We start from the raw sequence: 18,770 nt of genomic DNA on the forward strand, positions 1-18,770 counted from the left end.
GACTTTACCATCAACATACAATAAGAGTGGTAAATGTACTTACATAAGGTACCTTTTGCACATGTGGTGTTGACACAAGTGCACACGTGTTTTACAGTGTTTAGTTTAATGCAGATACAGTGAAAGCTTGTATAGAAAATCAGGTGATTTATGACCTCCATGGGCTACTTTGTGATTTTTGCAGTGACTTTAGTATTTAGTTATGTAAGGTTGCGTCTAAAGTTATGTAAGGTTGCGTCTAAACTTGAAAAAAGTATGTGTTTAGGCCACGGATTGATAGATGTTTTCTCTGTATGGATTTCACATTAGATTGGAAATTGTTCAGGGTATATTTGTTTTGTCAAAACTACTGAAATCAGTACATCACCGCCACGTAGATAACAGATTGTGGGAACTGATCCTAGGACAAATCCGCTGACTTGACTACACAAACACACATGCACGTGTCTGAAAATGTAAACTTTTTATTAGGTAAAATATATGTGGCAATTTAGGTTAAAATGTAACTATCAGTGTCATAATGAGGAGTCAATTAAAACCACTTTTCAACTGTTTTGGCAATATTTAATTTCCGACATGAAAACAACAGAAACAAGATAAATAAAATGAGCCATAATGACAGATGGAATAAGTGTTAGCTTCTGTTCATTATTCACCCACACACCAATCTTCCCTATTATTAGTGTAAATTCTGATTTTGGTCTCTGGAAGCCCCCCTACCACCTTTTAGCCTTAAAACATAACGAATGAAGTTCTCTGTTGGTAAATACATATTTTAGTATTAACACTTCTCTTATTACACCCCCCCTTACTCTAAAATGCATAATGTCCCTCATATAAAAAGCTTTAAAAAACACAATTAGACTTTTGGTCCAATTTTGATGTGCAAACGTTGTAGTGCTGGAATCTTAGAATCCCACATTGATTTCAAGCTGTACAACCAGCCGCCAGGCATCAGTTGTTGGAGGGACCTTTCGAACTTCATAAAAACCTGTTTATCCCAGATCAGAAACGTCACTGAACAATGTTGCTACGTTGCATCTGTCCTCTCCAGTCTCTCATTAGACGTTTTTTGTGTCATTCACTGAGAAGGCTCTCTGTCTCCATCTGCAGTGACGCCTCCACATTGTCTGTATGCCTGAAGTCCTGCAGGTCAGCGGCCAGGAGAACCTCCAGGACAGAGGGCTAAAGGTCGGAGGAAGACAGAGACATAGCGTGTGTAAACAAAAAGATATATTTTGTATATTTACTTCTGGCGTATAACAGTAAGGCCTTTAGTTAAAAAACCCTAATTAACATTCTTGTTGAAGGAAGACCTTAAAGAGGGTTCCCTTTCCTGTAGTGTGTTATATAGGTTTTTGTGCATCTCTATGGTCTAGTTCCCTCCAGAGTGAGTTTCTCTCTCCCACATCCCCCCATGCCTGAAATGGCTCCATTGGACTCATTGTACTTACACTGCGTTAACTTGAATTCTTAAGGAAAATGTATTTTATTGCTCCTCCACGGTGAACGGAAAAAAACTAGACTTTTACCAGTTTTTTTGTTTACAATGTGACCAAGCAAGAGAGACAACATTTTCTTCAAGAATTCATATTAACAAAATGTACTTCATATAAAACCGTTATTTGGTGGTAAAGTACTCCCATAACGGACATTTATCTGTGAAGCAGTGAGGGCTGGAGGTCGTACCTGCAATCTGGAAAAGACCAGTTGCACTTCTCGTAGTTTGAACTGCCTCAGCAGGTCTCTGAGCTCGCTGACCACTGTGTAGTCTACAACGCTGACATGATGGCAATCCAGGACCACTGACCGCGGGGGAGAGGCTGGGGGAGTGGGGAGAACAACATGAGAGTACAATAAATAAAAAACTTCAATAAAAGAGGTGATCAATCAAAGAACTCCACTTATTATTGTGTCATCCAATCAAAGACAACCCTTACCCTGCAGAGCCTGAGTGTGTATGACATGGCTGAGATACTCGGTTGCAGGAAAGTTGAGTCCACTGCCCAACTCCATCACCAGCACACCGTGATCAAAGACCTGCACACAATGGGAACACAAAGGCAATCGATTACTGTTGCAATTTTGTTACGTTTTATGGCACACACAAAAGAAAATCTTGCTCAAGGCACCTGAATCTGAACCCTCTGTTTATTGGCATTTGCAAATATCTCTAACATAAGAAATATATATCAATAAAACATGTGATACAATATATATCATTTTAGGAGTTTAACGGCAATGTTGATGTTCCAATGTCCTTAATTCTGTTTGCCCTCATTACACAGGTGAGGTTCAGAGTGATCCATACGCTCAAACAGATGTTTCCCGGCCGTTGAATGCAATTTAGTCTGATGTTCATTCTGAGTTTTACAATATGAGGGTTGATTTATCTGTGAGCATCTCCAGCGTCTGGTTAGAATAGTATGCTCTTCCTCTTCCACTGTGCAGTCCCTTTCTGGTCACCTATGACCCTATTAATAAACCCTGTGCAGCTAACCCCTGCCACCAAGTGTTCAAAATAGTATGACATCATAAATCCAAACTAAATAAACTGACATGCCAACAATACAAATAAAACGGCTCCTACAATAAGTTTCATTCAGTGTGAGATCTGGTTTTGCTAGTCCAGTAAAAAGAAACTCAAAACAAGTTTTTGTGATAGCAACTCCTCTTACTCAAGCAGAGGATGAGCAGGAAACAAAACCAGGCCAGTGTTGCTTGAAGGGCTAAATATGTTACTCCTCCTCTCGCCCACAGTCACACACACTCCATTGACACTACATTGTACCTTTATCTGGGGTCTGGCCGTGTGGTACAGCAGCAGGACTCCTGATACAGCTACACCTCCTACGATGCCATACTGCACCTCCCAGAAACTCATCAGGAACGTCACAACAAAAGGCACCAGGTCCAGCTCTGTGGGAGGCACACGAGCATGAGAACACAAATAAAAGACAAACATATCTAAGATATACTTAAACAGAGAAGACACCTACTGCGTATCCTCCACATCTTAGCCACGACACGATAATCCACCATGGGAGCAACTGCACAGATGATAACAGCAGCGAGAGCAGCTTTGGGGATGTAGTAGAAGGCGGGCATGAGGAACGCCAGGGAAAGCAGCACTATCACACCTGAAATGACACACAGAAGGAAGAGGACAAATCTTTATTTCCATACTGTTCTAATTGCAGAGACTGAGCAGAAATTAAATCTTAACAAAAGCACCAAAAGAACAAAAGAAGAGAGAGACATGATGGAAGGTCACATGAATACATGAAACATAGCTTCCTGATGTGGTTTATTTTCGATTTCATAGGCAAAAGGTGTGAAGTGATGCTGAATTTACACCGGAAAAACTAATCTGATGTCTCACGACAGCATACTCTGTAAAATAATATCTTTATTCACTTTTTAATAAATTGTTTATTTACAACTGTTGATCGCAAAGTCAGGGTGTTGTGCCTTTCATGATTTAACCTTAAAGGGCCTGTTATATTGTTTATTATGTTTCTTTGAGGAGAATGTTGGTGGAGAGTGGTTTACAATAAAAAAGGCTAAATCAAGATTCATCTCCTATGTTTGTGTCCTCTATCTTTTAAATACAAGAGCAATAGATGAATCCACATGACGGGTTGCATTGTTAATGAATGTTGTCTACCAACATGTCTGACCTTTAAAAAGAGCCTAAGGAAGCAGTTACCTTAATATGTCAGAGATACACTAAATGGTTGGGTTTTCAAAACAAGTTATTCTACTCTAAAATGCATTTTTTCGGAACCCTTATTTTCTTTTTTCATATGTTCATTAATTCTTACCTATTTAAAAACATGTTTTCGTTTAAACGTTTTTTGTTCGTTTAAGGTGCGTTTAGCTTGTAAATGTTTCTTAATAATACATAAACTCCCTCGAACTCTAGCCGTGTTGGTAACATCTATATTTTAAATAAAGCGTTTTAGTGTCTGGGGCTATTTAATGCTTCGAATAGCATATTGGGGCGTCCCATTTCACATATCTTCATTCTGTCTTATGATTGTAAAACATGTTGAATAGCATTGACCTCCATCTCAACCCTTAGACATCTCTATAAAGCAAAGAGAGATGGGAAAGGAAGCAAGGAATCAAGAGAAGTGTGGATAATAGATGATAACACAGAGTACCACTAGAGGGCGGAAGAGATACAGAGAAGAGTAAAGGTGTCGGACTCACTGGTGACGATCCCTCCAGCTGGAGTGCAAACACCAGTCTGAGAGTTCACTGCTGTTCTGGATGGGTGGACAAAACACAACACTGTTCATATTAGACACCGGAGCTCACTTACACACAACCCAGACACACAAACTGGCAAAATAGACATACACACACACACCTCCCAAAGCTTCCTGTGACGGGGTATGCTGACACAAAGGAGCCCATGATGTTGGTCACACCAATTGCCAGCAGCTCCTGGTTGGCATCGATTCTGTAGTCGTTCTGACTTGCTGAGGAAAAACAGTCAGTACATATCTGACAAAGATCTGAAGAAACACTGATTCTGTGAGAAGGGGCTAAATCACCATGATCCCGATGACAATGCTACACTTGCTGACGATGTTTACCAAGTTGGATGGTTATAGAACAAAGGGTAGGTTCAATAGGATGTTGTCAGTTCTGCAGGTTTCTTGAAATATAGCAAGGTTTTGGTTATTCTTTCTAAAGGCGGACATAAAGTATGTAACAAATTTCACGGCAATCCATCCAATACTTTTAAATCAGGTGCTGGAACAACTCAAAGTGTCATTAGGATAATCCTCTGAGGATCATTAATGTCTTAATGTAAGTTTAATGTAATCCATCCGGATGTTGAGGTATTTGTGTCTAGACCTACATGATGGACTGACCAACTGATGGACCCACATTGCCATCGTTAACCAGCTAGCGTGGCTAACAACACTTACCAAAAGCTTTAGCAATAGCAATACTCTCCAACAGACCCATGAAGGGAATCACTGCCAGCCCTCCTCCGAAGTCCTGCACACAACACACACAGAGGACTGGCTAGTCAGCTGATCTTCTTGTTGACTGGCAAGATTTTGAAAAGTGAAAGTTCAATTGTTTAGTAAAAACATGCCCTCACACTGAAGCAGGCCTCGTCTCTCTGCACCTTACCTCTACAATCTCTCCAAAGGTGACGACGGTGCCGTTGGCTGTGGTGTCTGAGGTGGGTGGGGGCCTGAACGGTGGGAGACCCTTAGAAGTTTTACCCGTGACCGTAAACACAGGGTGGCCGAAAGCGTTCCAGGAAAACGCTACGCAGGATGCTGCTACGACCACCAAAACGTTACGCACTGAACAGGACAGAGACGGTATGGAGAAATACAGGAACGTTTTAGGAAAGTAAAACATAAAGCAGGCACAATGTAGAATGTATACAACGTCAATCACAAACATAAACATATGTGCAATGCATCCTGCAAAACCGTAAATTCATAGCAATTATAATAGACTTAGATTAGACACCAAATCAAATTCCTTGTTAGTGTGAACGTACCTGGCTATAAACTTGATTCTGATTGGAGCAGCAGTACCTACTTCACAATTAAGTAATTTTTCATTTAATTTTTTTTGAAAAAGGCTGTTTTTAGCCACTCATTTATGAAGATTTTATTTTTAAATCAAAATAAAGTTATTTAATTTGGGTTTTGGCTGGCAGCATGACATTTAAAGACATCACTTTGGACACTTTTCGCTATCATGTGAGATGTTATACACCAAAAAAAGAATTGATCAATCTAGAACATACTCATCGATAAAGTAAAAAAAGCAATCCAAGGAACAGCCTTGATAGAAAGTGCTTTTTTTATCTTTTAAACATATATTTTTTATTTACTTGAAAGGATGGACACACACAGACACACAAAGTCACAGTCACATAGGTACTGACTGGTGGCAGCGGTCCACACTAGTTTCCGGGCGAGTGTTGTGGAGCAGCTGGGAGCGTCGTCAGAGCCCAGACTCGTCTTCATAAACAGCAACATGAGCAGCACAGCGACACACAGCAGACCCAGCACCACGTCACCTATTCTGGCTTCCCGGATCCTGTAGAAGGTGTAGTAGACCTCCAAGACAAAGTCGTGAGGAATGCCCTGGAGTCCCAGAATATTCTAGAAAACAGAAACAACGGGACTGCCATCACCTGAAACCATTTACATGGAGAAAATCAGTTTTCTCTCTTTGGCTTTTAGATTTACAAAATGTCTTTGCAGTGAGGGTAAATCTTATTTCTTTAAAGATTAAAGAGGACATATTATGCTCATTTCAGGTTCATATTTGTATTTAGTGCCTCTACTGGGACATGTTTTCAAGCTTTAATGTTCAAAAAGGTCTTTATTTTTCTCATACTGCCCGAGCTGCAGCAACTCTTTCACCCTGTATCTGAAACCAGAGCCCAGTCTGCTCTGATTGGTTAGCTGGCCAGCTCTGTAGTGCCTCTTTAAAAATGTTAAAGCAGCAGTAAAAATTCTGGAGAAGACCAGCAAAAAAGGTTCTACATATTATATGTATATTTAGCTGGACAGCGTTAAAATCTGATATTGAGACAGGCCTGTTAACAAGTAGAGTAGCTGGTGAATGGTGGATTTGATGATGGGCGTAGTTTTTACTGTTGGTGTGTGGGTTTGGATGTGTTCAACTCTCACCTTGACTTGGCCAAAGCCAATGGTTACTGCAGCAGCACAAGTGAAGCCTTTTATTACAGGGTAGGAGATGAAGTCCAGCAGGAAACCTGTAGGAGACAAGCGAAGAAAGGGTTTACAGAGCCATGACACTTACCTAGAGCGAGAAATACGTATATAAAATAAAGTATGATTTATCTACAGGTTTCACAGATATGTGTGTGGTTAGGCAGAGGAAATCGTAGATGTGGTGGTAGGAAGTGGCTCCGCTGCACTCACAAATGAGTCTCCTGTTTCATCACAGTCTCTGCAGTTCGGTCCCTTTTCATTTTTCTTTCTCTCTTAACACTTTTTTTCTTATATTTGATTTTATATCAGGTTTTGATACAGAGCTCGCCCTAAATTTTACAGACCGAAAGATGTTACGCTAAATTAGCGTTGCTATTAGGTGAAAACAATGTGTGGCATTGTGGATAAAAACTCACATTTTATTTTGGTAAAACAAGTCTCACGAGTGTTAAATAGATAAATAAAGTTTTCTAAAAGCTGGTGTCATAAGGTTTTCACATGACTTCACTAATCACCTAATCTCAGTAATGCCATTACAGCCTGGATGAGTCCACAGAGGAGGCTGAGCAGCACGGCTTGGTGAGGCTGCCCCCCCACCACAGAGAAACACAGGAGGGACATGATGGCCGTGGGACCTAGTGTCACGTCCTTAGAGGTCCCCAGGAGGGTGTAGACGAACCCCCCCATGAAGGCAGAGTAGAGTCCGTACTGTGGGGAGAAATGTTTTTAGCGTGATTTTTGATGAGTTACTCCAAAAACTGGTTTCTCCTCTTGTTGCTTCACCAGAGTATGACACTGTAAACCTAGACTATCATGGTTAAATAAAGGTGAAACTTTTATTTTTAAATCCCATGCACCCCAATGGAAACTTTCAAACTTTTGAAGTGAACTGAATTTGCATAGATTCAGTATTTTTGCAATAATAGATAAGAAATATTTGTAGTTGTCTTCAAACATGTCTTGAATGTATCTTTAATCTAGTTTTTTCAATAAATTCATAACTTCTTTCATCACTAAAATGTCAAAAAAAACCCTTGTTAATTCCATCTAAAGGATGAACCTTCACAGACAGCACAGTTAGGATTCACCTGCACAGGAAGGCCGGCTACTTCAGCATAAGCCAGCGCCTGCGGGACGGTTGTCAGCCCCACAGTGAGGCCGGCCAGCAGGTCCATCTGCAGCCACTTCAGCCGGTACCTGGGCAGCCAGGAGAGGATCGGCAGCCAGGCCTTCAGAGTGCTGTAGGAGCAACAGGCGGACACTCGGCCCAGCAGAGGACGCTCCATCACTCAGGAATCAGGAGTGAGGAGGGAGAACCTGAAGAGGAGGATGACAACAAAAATTATGAAGAGACAGCAGCAGGTGGACAGAGGTAAAGGGACACTTTACAAATTCAAATGTGTGCCAACCACTTACATAAAGTGATAACATTTCCGTCACTGTTTTAAGAGCAGTGGTGTAAAGTACTGCACTTAAGTATCATTTTGAGGTACTGATACTTTACTTGAGTATTTCTATTCTTTGCTACTTTGTACTTCTACTCCACTACAATTCAGAGGTAAATCATGTGCTTTACTCCACTACATTTATGTACTAGCCAGCAGTGGCTCAGTCAGTAGGGGCTTGGACTGGGAATCGTAGGGTCGCCGGTTCAAGTCCCCGAACAGACTTGAAAAAATGGAAAGTGGACTGCTACTTGGAGAGGTCCCAGTTCACCTCCTAGGCCCTGCTGCGGTGCCCTTGAGCAAGGCACCGGACACCTCCAATCCCCCCCCTCCCCATTGCTCCCCGGGCGCTGCACGATAGCTGCCCACTGCTCCTAGTGCTGGGATGGGTTAAATGCAGAGGACTAGTTTCACTGTGTGTGCTCTGCTGTGTGCATGTATGTGACTAATAAAGAGGGTTTCATCCTCCGATTCTATCTATCTATCTATCTATCTAGCCTATCTTTAGTTACTTTGCAGATTTGTATTAATAATGGGAAATATAATCAACACTTAAATAGACTTTAGTTACACCTGGATTACATTCACAAGCTACCAAGCAAATTAATTCAAACTAGTTGCACCTTTACCAACTTTGATAACACTTTAATGCATCAATAATTACAATGAAAACATATCATATATATTATTTTGAAATGGACCAATCTGCACAAAGACTACTTTTACTTTTGGAACTTTAAGTATATTTTGAAGCTGATACTTTTGTAATTTTTCTTGGGTAACATTTTGAATGCAGGACTTATACTTGTAACAGAGTATTCATACACTGTGGTAGGCCTACTTCTACTTAAGCACACTGTCTGAGATGTTCTTCCACCTATGTTTTAAATGTCACTCTTGTGCTTTTTTTAAAAAAAGTTATTTTTTGGGGGCTTTTGCCTTTAATCGGATAGGACAGTGGAGGGTGACAGGAAAGTGGGGGAGAGAGTCGGGGTGGGATCCGGAAGGGACCACGGGTCGGGAATCGAACCCGGATGTACGTTGCAGGTGCCCCAGCCAGTTGCGCCACGGCCGGGGCCCACTCTTGTGCTTTTGACTTGGTTCTGCGGTTTTTAATTGACTCTCTTTTACCCACAGACACAAAAATCATGGAAACACAAAAATATGTGCTGTGTGCATGCATGTGTCAGTTTGTCTTTGTGTTCTTCTGGATAAAAACTCAGCACATCAAAGAAAGTGGATGCCATATACAGATGCATGCTGGTGTCTGTGTGCAATGGAAAGAACAAATTCTTCAGTCAACTAACTTGAAAATTGCCAAGTCAGCAGAGGACATATTTCTTTCTGTGACGTTTTAACTGAACACACTTTGAGGTTTCATAATCATATGATAGTCATATGACAGGTTAGCTAACCGCTGTTTCTTTTAGCTTTATGACAGCCACAACTCTTAAGCTATATTCCTACAAATATTCCTTAACTGCACGCTTTATATTTCTTTTGACAGTGTGGTTTTTTCATTTTACCATTGTGTCCTATAATGTGTTTGTTACCTAGGCTATTCAATTCTACTATCATAGACTTAACAATAAGCGGTTGCATTGACAAAGTAGGAAAACACGACTGAATGTATTGGCTGTGTGACTGGAAGAATGTGAAAGTTATAAATAAGGATAAAATTGAAGAGAAGAAAAAAGAGAAAAACAAACAAACTAATATATAATAGATGAGAAAAACAAAGAAAGAAAACACTATACATTACAGTACACAGTGATGAAGCAGGAAAACACAACACAATGGGTCAGAGTAGAAAACGTGCATATTAGAATAAAATAGACCAGAACAAATAAATTAGACCAGAAAAAGATCAAATTGAGCAGAAAAAACAAGACAACAGGAAATACAAACTCTTACTTCAAGTCTTGTGTCTTATTTCTTATTCCATAGTTTAGCTGTGATTTTGAGGACTTTCGCTGTCAATGCGTTTTTGTCCCTTTTGCTGAAACCGCTTCCTAAAATGCGTTTCATTTTGCAGACGAAGCACAAAACAGAGGTTCCTGTGTTCTGTAAGCACGTGATCTCTGTCATGTGATCACGGGTGGGCGGGGCTTAAGTTGTTTAAGAAAGTCGATAAACAAATCCGTGATCTAGCCATAGCAGTTCTGCTATAAGTCACTTTATCGACTTGTTTTAATTGATTGTGACCTCTTCGTTTATTCAATGTAATTGTTGAGACGTGCGTTCAATGTTTCCAAGCCAAACCAGCAGACAGTTTGAGATGCAGAAGGCGACTTTTAATGGGAAACTGTAAGGAAAGCTAAACATCATCATGCTTCTTCAGCATCTTCTCATCTTGGCATCATGTAGCATCGTGGAGTCAAAGAGGAGGAATGTGCTTCTAATAATTGGTGAGTTTTTACAATTACATCGAATAAGTTGTGGCAGGTTTATAAACTTAACTGCCTTTGAACTCTTTGAACTGCAATACAAAATGTGCTATTACAGTGTACTCAGCCACCAGTTTATTAGGTAAATAAACTGTTGACTGATGATAATCAGAATACCTTTATGTACAGTGTTACAGCAAAAAGTGGCAAAGAAGGTAAAGAAGGGCTTGCAATAATAAAAAATAACTTATAAACTTATAAAATAAAGACAAATAAGTACACATCCATGGCAAAAATGAGGAGCAACTTAAGAACTTAGTGACGTAAATACACATTAGGTGTATAAAACATGTTGGGACATTTATAACAATGTAGGGCTTTCGCATAAAGGTGATTATTGCACAGTATTGCAAGAAAAGTGTCTTTATTGCACATTGAAAGTTTGTTGTTTGTTTGTTTGTTGTTGGGGTCTACCTGGGGTCTTGAGAACAAGACATATGAGGGCCTCAGCTGGGACTTTTGAGAAATGTGAATGAATATTTTTAACTATTTTATGGCAAATGGCGCTTAAGAGCTAAGGAATGCACTTTTTACGCCTCTTCCAGCTGATGATGCAGGTTTTGAGACGGAGGTGTATAACAACACCGTGGTCCACACCCCTCACCTGCGCTCTCTGGCCCAGCGCAGCCTGGTGTTCAGCAACGCCTTCACCTCCGTCAGCAGCTGCTCCCCCAGCCGCTCCACCATCCTCACTGGCCTGCCACAGGTAAAAAAAAAAGACAAACACACCCACATGGATACCTCTCATTTGTGCAAGAGTATTTAGGTTTGTTTGCTGTGTTTTCAGCACCAGAATGGCATGTACGGGCTTCACCAGGGTGTTCACCACTTCAACTCGTTTGATGGAGTACAAAGTCTGCCACTGCTCCTCAGCCAGGCCAACGTACACACCGGTGAGAAACACTAAAACTACTCTTACACACTGCTGCCTTTCATCCCCATTTATTCTCCCCTTCTTACTTTTTACTGTCTCATTCCTACAGGGATAATTGGAAAGAAGCACGTCGGCCCTGGATCCGTATATCCTTTCGATTTTGCCTACACTGAGGAGAACAACTCTGTTCTCCAGGTGGGGAGGAACATCACCCGCATCAAGCTCCTGGTCCGAAAGTTTTTCCAGACCCATAAAGAGGAAGCCTTTGAAAGACGCCAAATGAGAGAGGATAATTCCGACAATTTAAAAGATGATCAGAGGCCGTTTTTCCTCTATGTTGCCTTTCATGACACCCACCGATGTGGACACTCACAGCCGCAGTATGGACCTTTCTGTGAGAAGTTTGGGAATGGTGAAATGGGGATGGGAAGAATTCCTGACTGGACACCGGAATATTACACACCAGAGCAAGTGAAGGTCAGTGGCAATTTTTTTCATTTCACAGTCACACTTTTACTGCTGCTGTTTTAGTGATATTAAAGGGGGACACAACGCAAAAATAGAGTGATCCATTTGCCCTAAATACATCACCATGGATCTTCAATATTATTTGTATTACAGGTTTATCTGATTTTTATGCTTAAAAATTGTAAATGAGGCATTATGTTATGCTAAGTTTTGGTACATTGTGGATAAATTGAAGATGGGAAGTCAGTAAAATAAACACCCTTAAGGATATTTCAAATTTCTACTTTCTGAAAAGGCAGTTTTTTTCTTGCAGTGCCTTGCCTAATCAAACAAAGTCACACATACTCAGAATTTGTCTGATTTTTGCAATTAAAGCATAGTGAGAGAGTCAAATGTCGAAGGGAATGTGTGTCTGTTGTCACCTAGGTTCCTCCTTTTGTGCCGGACACACCTGTGGCGCGAGCGGACCTGGCTGCGCAGTACACCACGGTCAGCAGGCTGGACCAAGGTCTGTAACAGCACCTGCAGGGCATAAAAACACAGGTTATACTTGCAACACACAGAGATATAATGTTATGGTTTTCCTCCACAGGTATCGGTTTAGTTCTCCAGGAGCTCAGGGACGCTGGTTATGAGAACGACACTCTGGTCATCTACAGCTCAGATAACGGCATCCCCTTCCCCAACGGCAGGACAAACCTGTACCGCTCCGGCACCGCAGAGCCCATGCTGGTGTCCTCTCCAGAGCACAGGGAGCGCTGGGGAGACACTAGCCAGGCTTACGTCAGCTTGCTGGGTAAGAGGTGGAGCCCACAAAGAAGTGGAGGAAGGTTTTAAAAATATAGATTATAAGTCTATTAGCCACTTGTTGTGACTCAGTACCCATAGCAGGTTTGGATCCAGATTCAGATTTTATTTTTTTGCCTTCCCACTTTCTAAAAATGTACAAATATCTTATTTTACTTGAGGCTACATCTCTGGTTCTGGCCTTATTGAAGAGTGTTTAGTGAGTAGTTAAACTAAATAGTGATTTTTAGATTTTTTTCAGATTGTAACAAACTTATAAAAAGGAATTCTAGAAATAAAGATACCAGAAAAAAACCTGGTATCTTTTGGCCTTCACAACTGAACATGAAGTAAATGTGCTGATCTGATGTGCTGAATCAGCCACAAGAGGGAGACTTCTCAACGGCGCATCAGCAGCAGATCCCAGATAAAATAACAAACTGAAAATGATTCCCTGAGAGATAATACCTTAACATAGAAACTAAATATTAAAGTAAGGCGTAATGCACATTAAGCAGTTGAGGCAGAAAGTGAAATGCTATCTAAAGAGGGGAATATTGAGTTTGGTTGGAGGGTTAAATAGTGCCCAAGGTCTCCACTTGTCGCTGTTCTACGAAAACAATGCATCTCCAGCTGTTAAAAAAACAACACAGTTTACCATGGGTTCGTAAAAGAGTACTTCACAAACACAAAGTGCACATTTGTTTTTTTTATTACTCAGCGCGCATCACCTTGAAGAGAGAGAATAACAAAGCTTTCTTTAAGAATTCAACGTAATTTGGAGGGGGAAATACTTTATCAAACAGTCATTTCGTTGATTAATGATTCCTTATTTAAATAGTTTAGTTTTAATTAAGTGGGACAATGTTCTCGAGATCCTTCACCTACTCAAGAATACATTCAAAACATTCTTGTTTAAAGTGAATTGGTTTTCATTTGACAGTATGTCAATATCATGTTAATACTCACTGTTTCTCTTGGTCTTCCTCTCTTTTTATTTTGGCAGACATCACCCCCACCGTTCTGGACTGGCTCTCTGTTCCCTACCCATCCTACAAACTCCCCGGTGACCCCTCCACCCCGGTGCACCTCACGGGTCGCTCTTTACTTCCTGCGCTGGTCACGGAGCCCAGCAGCTGGCACACCATCTACGCTAGCCAGTCCCTGCACGAGGTCCGTCAGGATTTCAGACAGTATACAAATAGAAGAAGTCAAACACGAGGCCTTGACTTGTGTCGTTTTCTGTTTCAGGTCACCATGTACTACCCTATCCGCTCTGTCCACCAGGGGGGGTACCACCTTCTCCACAACCTGCACTACCGCATGCCCTTCCCCATCGACCAGGACTTCTACGTGTCCCCCACCTTCCAGGACCTGCTGAACCACACCAGGCTGAGCGAGCCCACACACTGGTTCAAGAGCCTGCAGGAGTATTACTACAGAGAGCGCTGGGAGCTGTTCGACTCCAGGTGAGGAAAGGAAACGTGATTATCCACAAAATAAATACCACACAAAAATGAGTTTAAAGCCCCCAGAAGAGTAATCACAATACTTCACCTAGATGCTTCTGGTTTAAATGAGCTACACAGCCCACCGTTTATAGAATAGGCAATTCAGTAATGAGGGAAAGGACAGAAATGACTAACATGAGGTTGAAAAAATATGCTTTAAAAAAAATGAGAACAGGGAACAGTAAGGCTTCTCTTGCACTAAACATAAAAATGGCCCTATCAATGTTTCCCCAAAAAATAGAGTAATGAGACAGGTTGCTACGTTGGCCGTGACCCGCCAATCTTTGCCCCTCCGTCATCATGGTAGTTGACTTAATACCATAAACACACCTCTAGAGGGAGCAAACCCAGCTGCATTCAGTCTGTAAAGGGATTTACAGATAATAATGTAGAACTCAGTAAAATGGTGAGGTGCAATAAAATGTGATGTCAGCTAGTAAAACGACCTTTAGAATATGTAGATGATTTAATTACCAAATGTTATTGCTTCTTATTAAACTATTTGTATTTTACTGTACAACCTATGTGGCTACATTTGTACGCAGCTATAAAGAAATATGCAAATAAATAAATAATGTAATCATAATAATTAACAATGATCTATACATAAATTCGAAAATATAAAATAACTATTGTACTCACTTTATAATTTAGATTTAAGTGAATTAAATGTGTACCTTTTCAATTTTACAGGTGAAACACAGAAAATGAATCTTCCAAAATCTGGTGATACATTGTGTAATACACAATTAAAAAAATATTCCAGCATCCCAAATATGAGGATTAGTTTGTCTTTTATTTTATTTTACTGTAAATTAAATATCTCTCTTTTTTAAACAGTTGTTTGTTCAAAACAAGTCAATTGGAGAAATTGCAATTTTTCACTCTTTATGGATATTTTATAGACAAAATGACAAAAAGGGACATCATATTGATTAAACATTATGATCGTCATGATCAACAATTGATCATCCATCACAGCCTTGCTTCCTTTGCATCATTGTGAACTAATACAACAGACGCACACACACATGTTCTCTGTTGTGCTCAGATGAGTCAGATCTTTCTTTGACCGGGAAAACTAACAGAAAACATAATGGAGCACAAAGACTGATTGAATATTATGTGTTTAAAAAAAATTGAATTAGGAAATCCATTCCTCTTTGGAATTTAACCTGATTTTCAACCACCATCATTCATCAACGTCGCAGTCTGTATACTTCTTTATAATTCATGTTTCAAGGGTTAACTGAACTGTTACAGAGGTTATGTATTTTGAATGGGAATGTAGGGGTTTCACATGTTGGCTTTGTTTTAGGCAGATTTCTACAAAAGTTGCAGTTACAAAAAACTATGGTCCTTAAAAATGGATAAAGATATCCTTTTGTATTTTTCCACAATAATATTGTTTCTTGAAGACATTAAAAAAATTCATCCTGGGATATAAAGTCCATTAATATCTTAATTATTTTTTAGATTACCCAGAAATAAACAGGATTTCTGATTCTAATTCTAATTAATATTAGGATCTTTGTGTCTTGTATCGTATTTTTTCTGTTCACAAAGTTTGAATTTGCCCCCCCGACACAGGACAGACCCCCTGGAAACGAGGAACCTAGCATCAGAGCCAGCTTACAGCGGCGTGCTGGAGAACCTGAGGCAGAGTCTGCAGAAGTGGCAGTGGCAGACAGGCGACCCCTGGGTCTGCGGGCCAGACTATGTTCTGGAAGACAAACTAGAGCCGCACTGCAGACCTCTTTACAATGGACTCTGATGGACTCTAATGGTACTTTAACTCATGGTGATTGACATGATGTCCGCCTACATGAACACATTTGTCTTAATAAATCTCTAGTTTTATTTTTCTATGCAAGTGCTGCTTTTAATGGTAAATAAAAATAAGACGAGACCCAAAACTCAAATTGACTTATTTCATGATATTATTTGTATATAGGATCTTAATGTAAGCATATAATTTCATCATACCTTCTTATCTATCTCTATACATTTAGTGGTTCATCCAGACCCCTCTCATAACCTGGTTACATATAAAGCAACATTTTTACCTGTTTTTGTTATTATTAAATTGGACAATAGTAGATGCATCTTAGTTTTAAGTCTCCATCATTGTTGTTGTGCTACTGATCTGCTGATACAGGCAGTGGAACTCATGACGCATGACCAGTGAGGTTGGCAAATCAATGGGGAAAAGGGTTTGTATTGATTCCTCAGAGCTTCTACTTTGAAGTAAGACTGAGTCTCAAACCATCCGTGTAGAAAGCGTTTGGAACAGAAGTACAATTTGGATTAGTCGATTATTCACTTGTATTTATTGATTGCTTTTTTAAGAATATCTACATTTGTCCATTTGAGGCCTTTTGAAGCCACTGATTCTGCCTGGCTGTGCACCTTTTTATCACATGCAGTGAGTAAGCAAGCACTGATGCAGTTAAATCACCTGTATGCACTTTGTGTGGGATTTTACAGATACATTACAGCGAAAAATGTTAACACCTTCTGTCTGAAATAAAAGTAAAGTCATGATTTTCTTTGATTCATTTTAACATTTAGTACATTTTATAGCTAACAAGTGGTTTGTCAATTTAGTCAGAAATAAGAAGTTGCCCCTCTTTAACTTAAGAGGGAATATTTCGGTTTGACCACTTACGTCATTATGAAAGACGTATACAGGACGTCAGAGAAGGGCTGACGTCCCATATACATCTCCCCCCTACTCTATAGGACACACACACACACACACACACACACACACACACACACACACACACACACACACACACACACACACACACACACACACACACACACACACACACACACACACACACACACACACACACAATCTAAAAACTGATCAATCCGGATTTCCCTTTTTTTTCTTCTCGCGCACAATGACAGATCCGAAAACGCCCACCTCAAATTTGATTTGACGAACGTCTTGGGTCATGATAACGTCGCCTTGTTATGCCTATATAAGCAGCAGAAAGTTTTCCAAATAAGCAGCGAAACAAAGTCGGCCTCTGACAAACAACATACGAGAAACGCGCCGTTTTTCCTTTGCATAAAAAAGTTCCAGACATGGAGAGGTCAGTCAGGTTTGCCGTGGTTTGCGTCGGAGTGTCTCTGCTCATATCCTGCCATCCAGTCGAAGCCTGGTACAAGCAGTCCACCGGGCCCAGTTACTACTCGGTGGGGCGCGCCTCCGGTTTGCTGTCCGGTATCAGGAGGTCGCCTTACGTCCGCAGGTCCGAGTCCGAGGAGACGCTGGTGGACAGCGGGGAGACGGTGGGAAACACCGTGATCCCAGAGACCAACAGGCAGATCTCCATCCTCAAAAGCATGGTGAGTTCACTACTCACTTTATTCCGTCAGAAAGGGATGCGCGTAACAATTGCTTTCCTTTCAGCACCACACATTTAAAGTGTGATTAATTGTGAGAGTTTAAGAATATTTTTGGACTAAGCTAAAGTTATTTGAAGATTACACCGCAGGTTTTATTACCCTTGCTTTTATACAGACGACGAAAAAAACAAAAAAACACCCTAAACGTTCAAAGTTGGTGCGTAAAAGCGACGCACTTCGAAGCGCAGCCAACGGCACTAAAAAAACGACATTCACAAATTAACCAAGCAACATTTCTGAAGGAAAACACTCGAATGAATGCAAAACTATATATAAGAAGAATTCAAATAAAGGATTTGTCTAAAAATATATTTGATTATTATGGCAAACTATCGACTGCTGTTACAACTACACAACGAATTAGTCCCCTGAAAAAGTAAATAAAGTACAAGCTTGTAAGATCAGTTTCAGAAGTACAAACATAAATGTGCAAAAGCTTATTTAGCCAGTTGTTAACTTTATATCCCCTCCCGCAGGCCATCTGCGTCAAAGACATCTCTCCAAACCTGAAGAGCTGCGAGCTGCTGCGGGACGGGACGGGCACCTTCCAGTGTAAGGCGGACGTCTTCCTCACCCTGGATTCTCTGGACTGCCTGTCCGCGTGAGTCCCGCGCAGACCGTACCACGCACCGACCCCCGTGAGCGCCTCTCTTGAAACGAAAGATGAAGGAAAGCAAAGAGGGGCTGTATGAGTGTGATGGGGGGGGAAAGAGCAGAGGAAAACCTAATCACTGTCAACGATGGACCGCTGCAGACTCTGAATGTTCTCTTGTTTGAAAATATCTTTTGCTTTGTGTAGAAAAAGAGATGTTAGTTAATCTTCTTTCCAGGTGACTGCCCATCTTTACTGTTTAAACTCCTAACATGTACCCTCCCTTGCCAAAATGTATTAAATGTCCAGAACGTTAACTGCAGAGCAGATTTCCTGGAAAGTACTTTTATTTATTTTATCTATTAAAAAGAACAAACACCGGTAACCTGTTGTATTCCTTACAATTGCTTAAAACTATTGGGGGGAAAAAAAGAGCCTTGATTTTCTGTTTTATCAATTTACATTTACTCCGAAAAATAATAGAAATATGTGAAAA

General features: G+C 40.6%; 3 protein-coding genes across 3 annotated transcripts; 2 read left to right on the forward strand and 1 right to left on the reverse strand.

Annotated features, from left to right (window-relative positions):
* Positions 1 to 448: 448 nt before the first annotated feature.
* slc26a11 (solute carrier family 26 member 11) lies at positions 449 to 10,254 on the reverse strand. Its single transcript, XM_063884383.1, has 14 exons — positions 10,088 to 10,254; positions 7,817 to 8,045; positions 7,244 to 7,436; positions 6,684 to 6,769; positions 5,930 to 6,149; positions 5,155 to 5,333; positions 4,944 to 5,016; positions 4,376 to 4,487; positions 4,216 to 4,271; positions 3,000 to 3,140; positions 2,792 to 2,919; positions 1,941 to 2,040; positions 1,690 to 1,823; positions 449 to 1,185 (listed from the first exon to the last, which is right to left on the reverse strand). The coding sequence occupies exons 2-14, from the start codon at positions 8,012 to 8,014 to the stop codon at positions 1,078 to 1,080; spliced, it is 1,728 nt and encodes a 575-aa protein (XP_063740453.1). The 5' UTR covers positions 8,015 to 8,045; positions 10,088 to 10,254; the 3' UTR covers positions 449 to 1,077.
* A 33-nt stretch (positions 10,255 to 10,287) lies between these two features.
* sgsh (N-sulfoglucosamine sulfohydrolase (sulfamidase)) lies at positions 10,288 to 16,803 on the forward strand. Its single transcript, XM_063884384.1, has 9 exons — positions 10,288 to 10,581; positions 11,166 to 11,326; positions 11,408 to 11,513; positions 11,604 to 11,971; positions 12,389 to 12,470; positions 12,555 to 12,758; positions 13,755 to 13,921; positions 14,000 to 14,217; positions 15,850 to 16,803. Exons 1-9 carry the CDS (start codon positions 10,503 to 10,505, stop codon positions 16,031 to 16,033), a joined length of 1,569 nt encoding a protein of 522 aa, XP_063740454.1. The 5' UTR covers positions 10,288 to 10,502; the 3' UTR covers positions 16,034 to 16,803.
* A 489-nt stretch (positions 16,804 to 17,292) lies between these two features.
* On the forward strand, positions 17,293 to 18,672 carry npb (neuropeptide B). Its single transcript, XM_063884857.1, has 2 exons — positions 17,293 to 17,622; positions 18,159 to 18,672. The coding sequence occupies exons 1-2, from the start codon at positions 17,359 to 17,361 to the stop codon at positions 18,285 to 18,287; spliced, it is 393 nt and encodes a 130-aa protein (XP_063740927.1). The 5' UTR covers positions 17,293 to 17,358; the 3' UTR covers positions 18,288 to 18,672.
* The last annotated feature ends 98 nt before the right edge of the window (positions 18,673 to 18,770 follow it).

The sequence above is a fragment of the Eleginops maclovinus genome, chromosome 5 (assembly GCF_036324505.1).
Source record: "Eleginops maclovinus isolate JMC-PN-2008 ecotype Puerto Natales chromosome 5, JC_Emac_rtc_rv5, whole genome shotgun sequence".
NCBI lineage: Eukaryota > Metazoa > Chordata > Actinopteri > Perciformes > Eleginopidae > Eleginops > Eleginops maclovinus.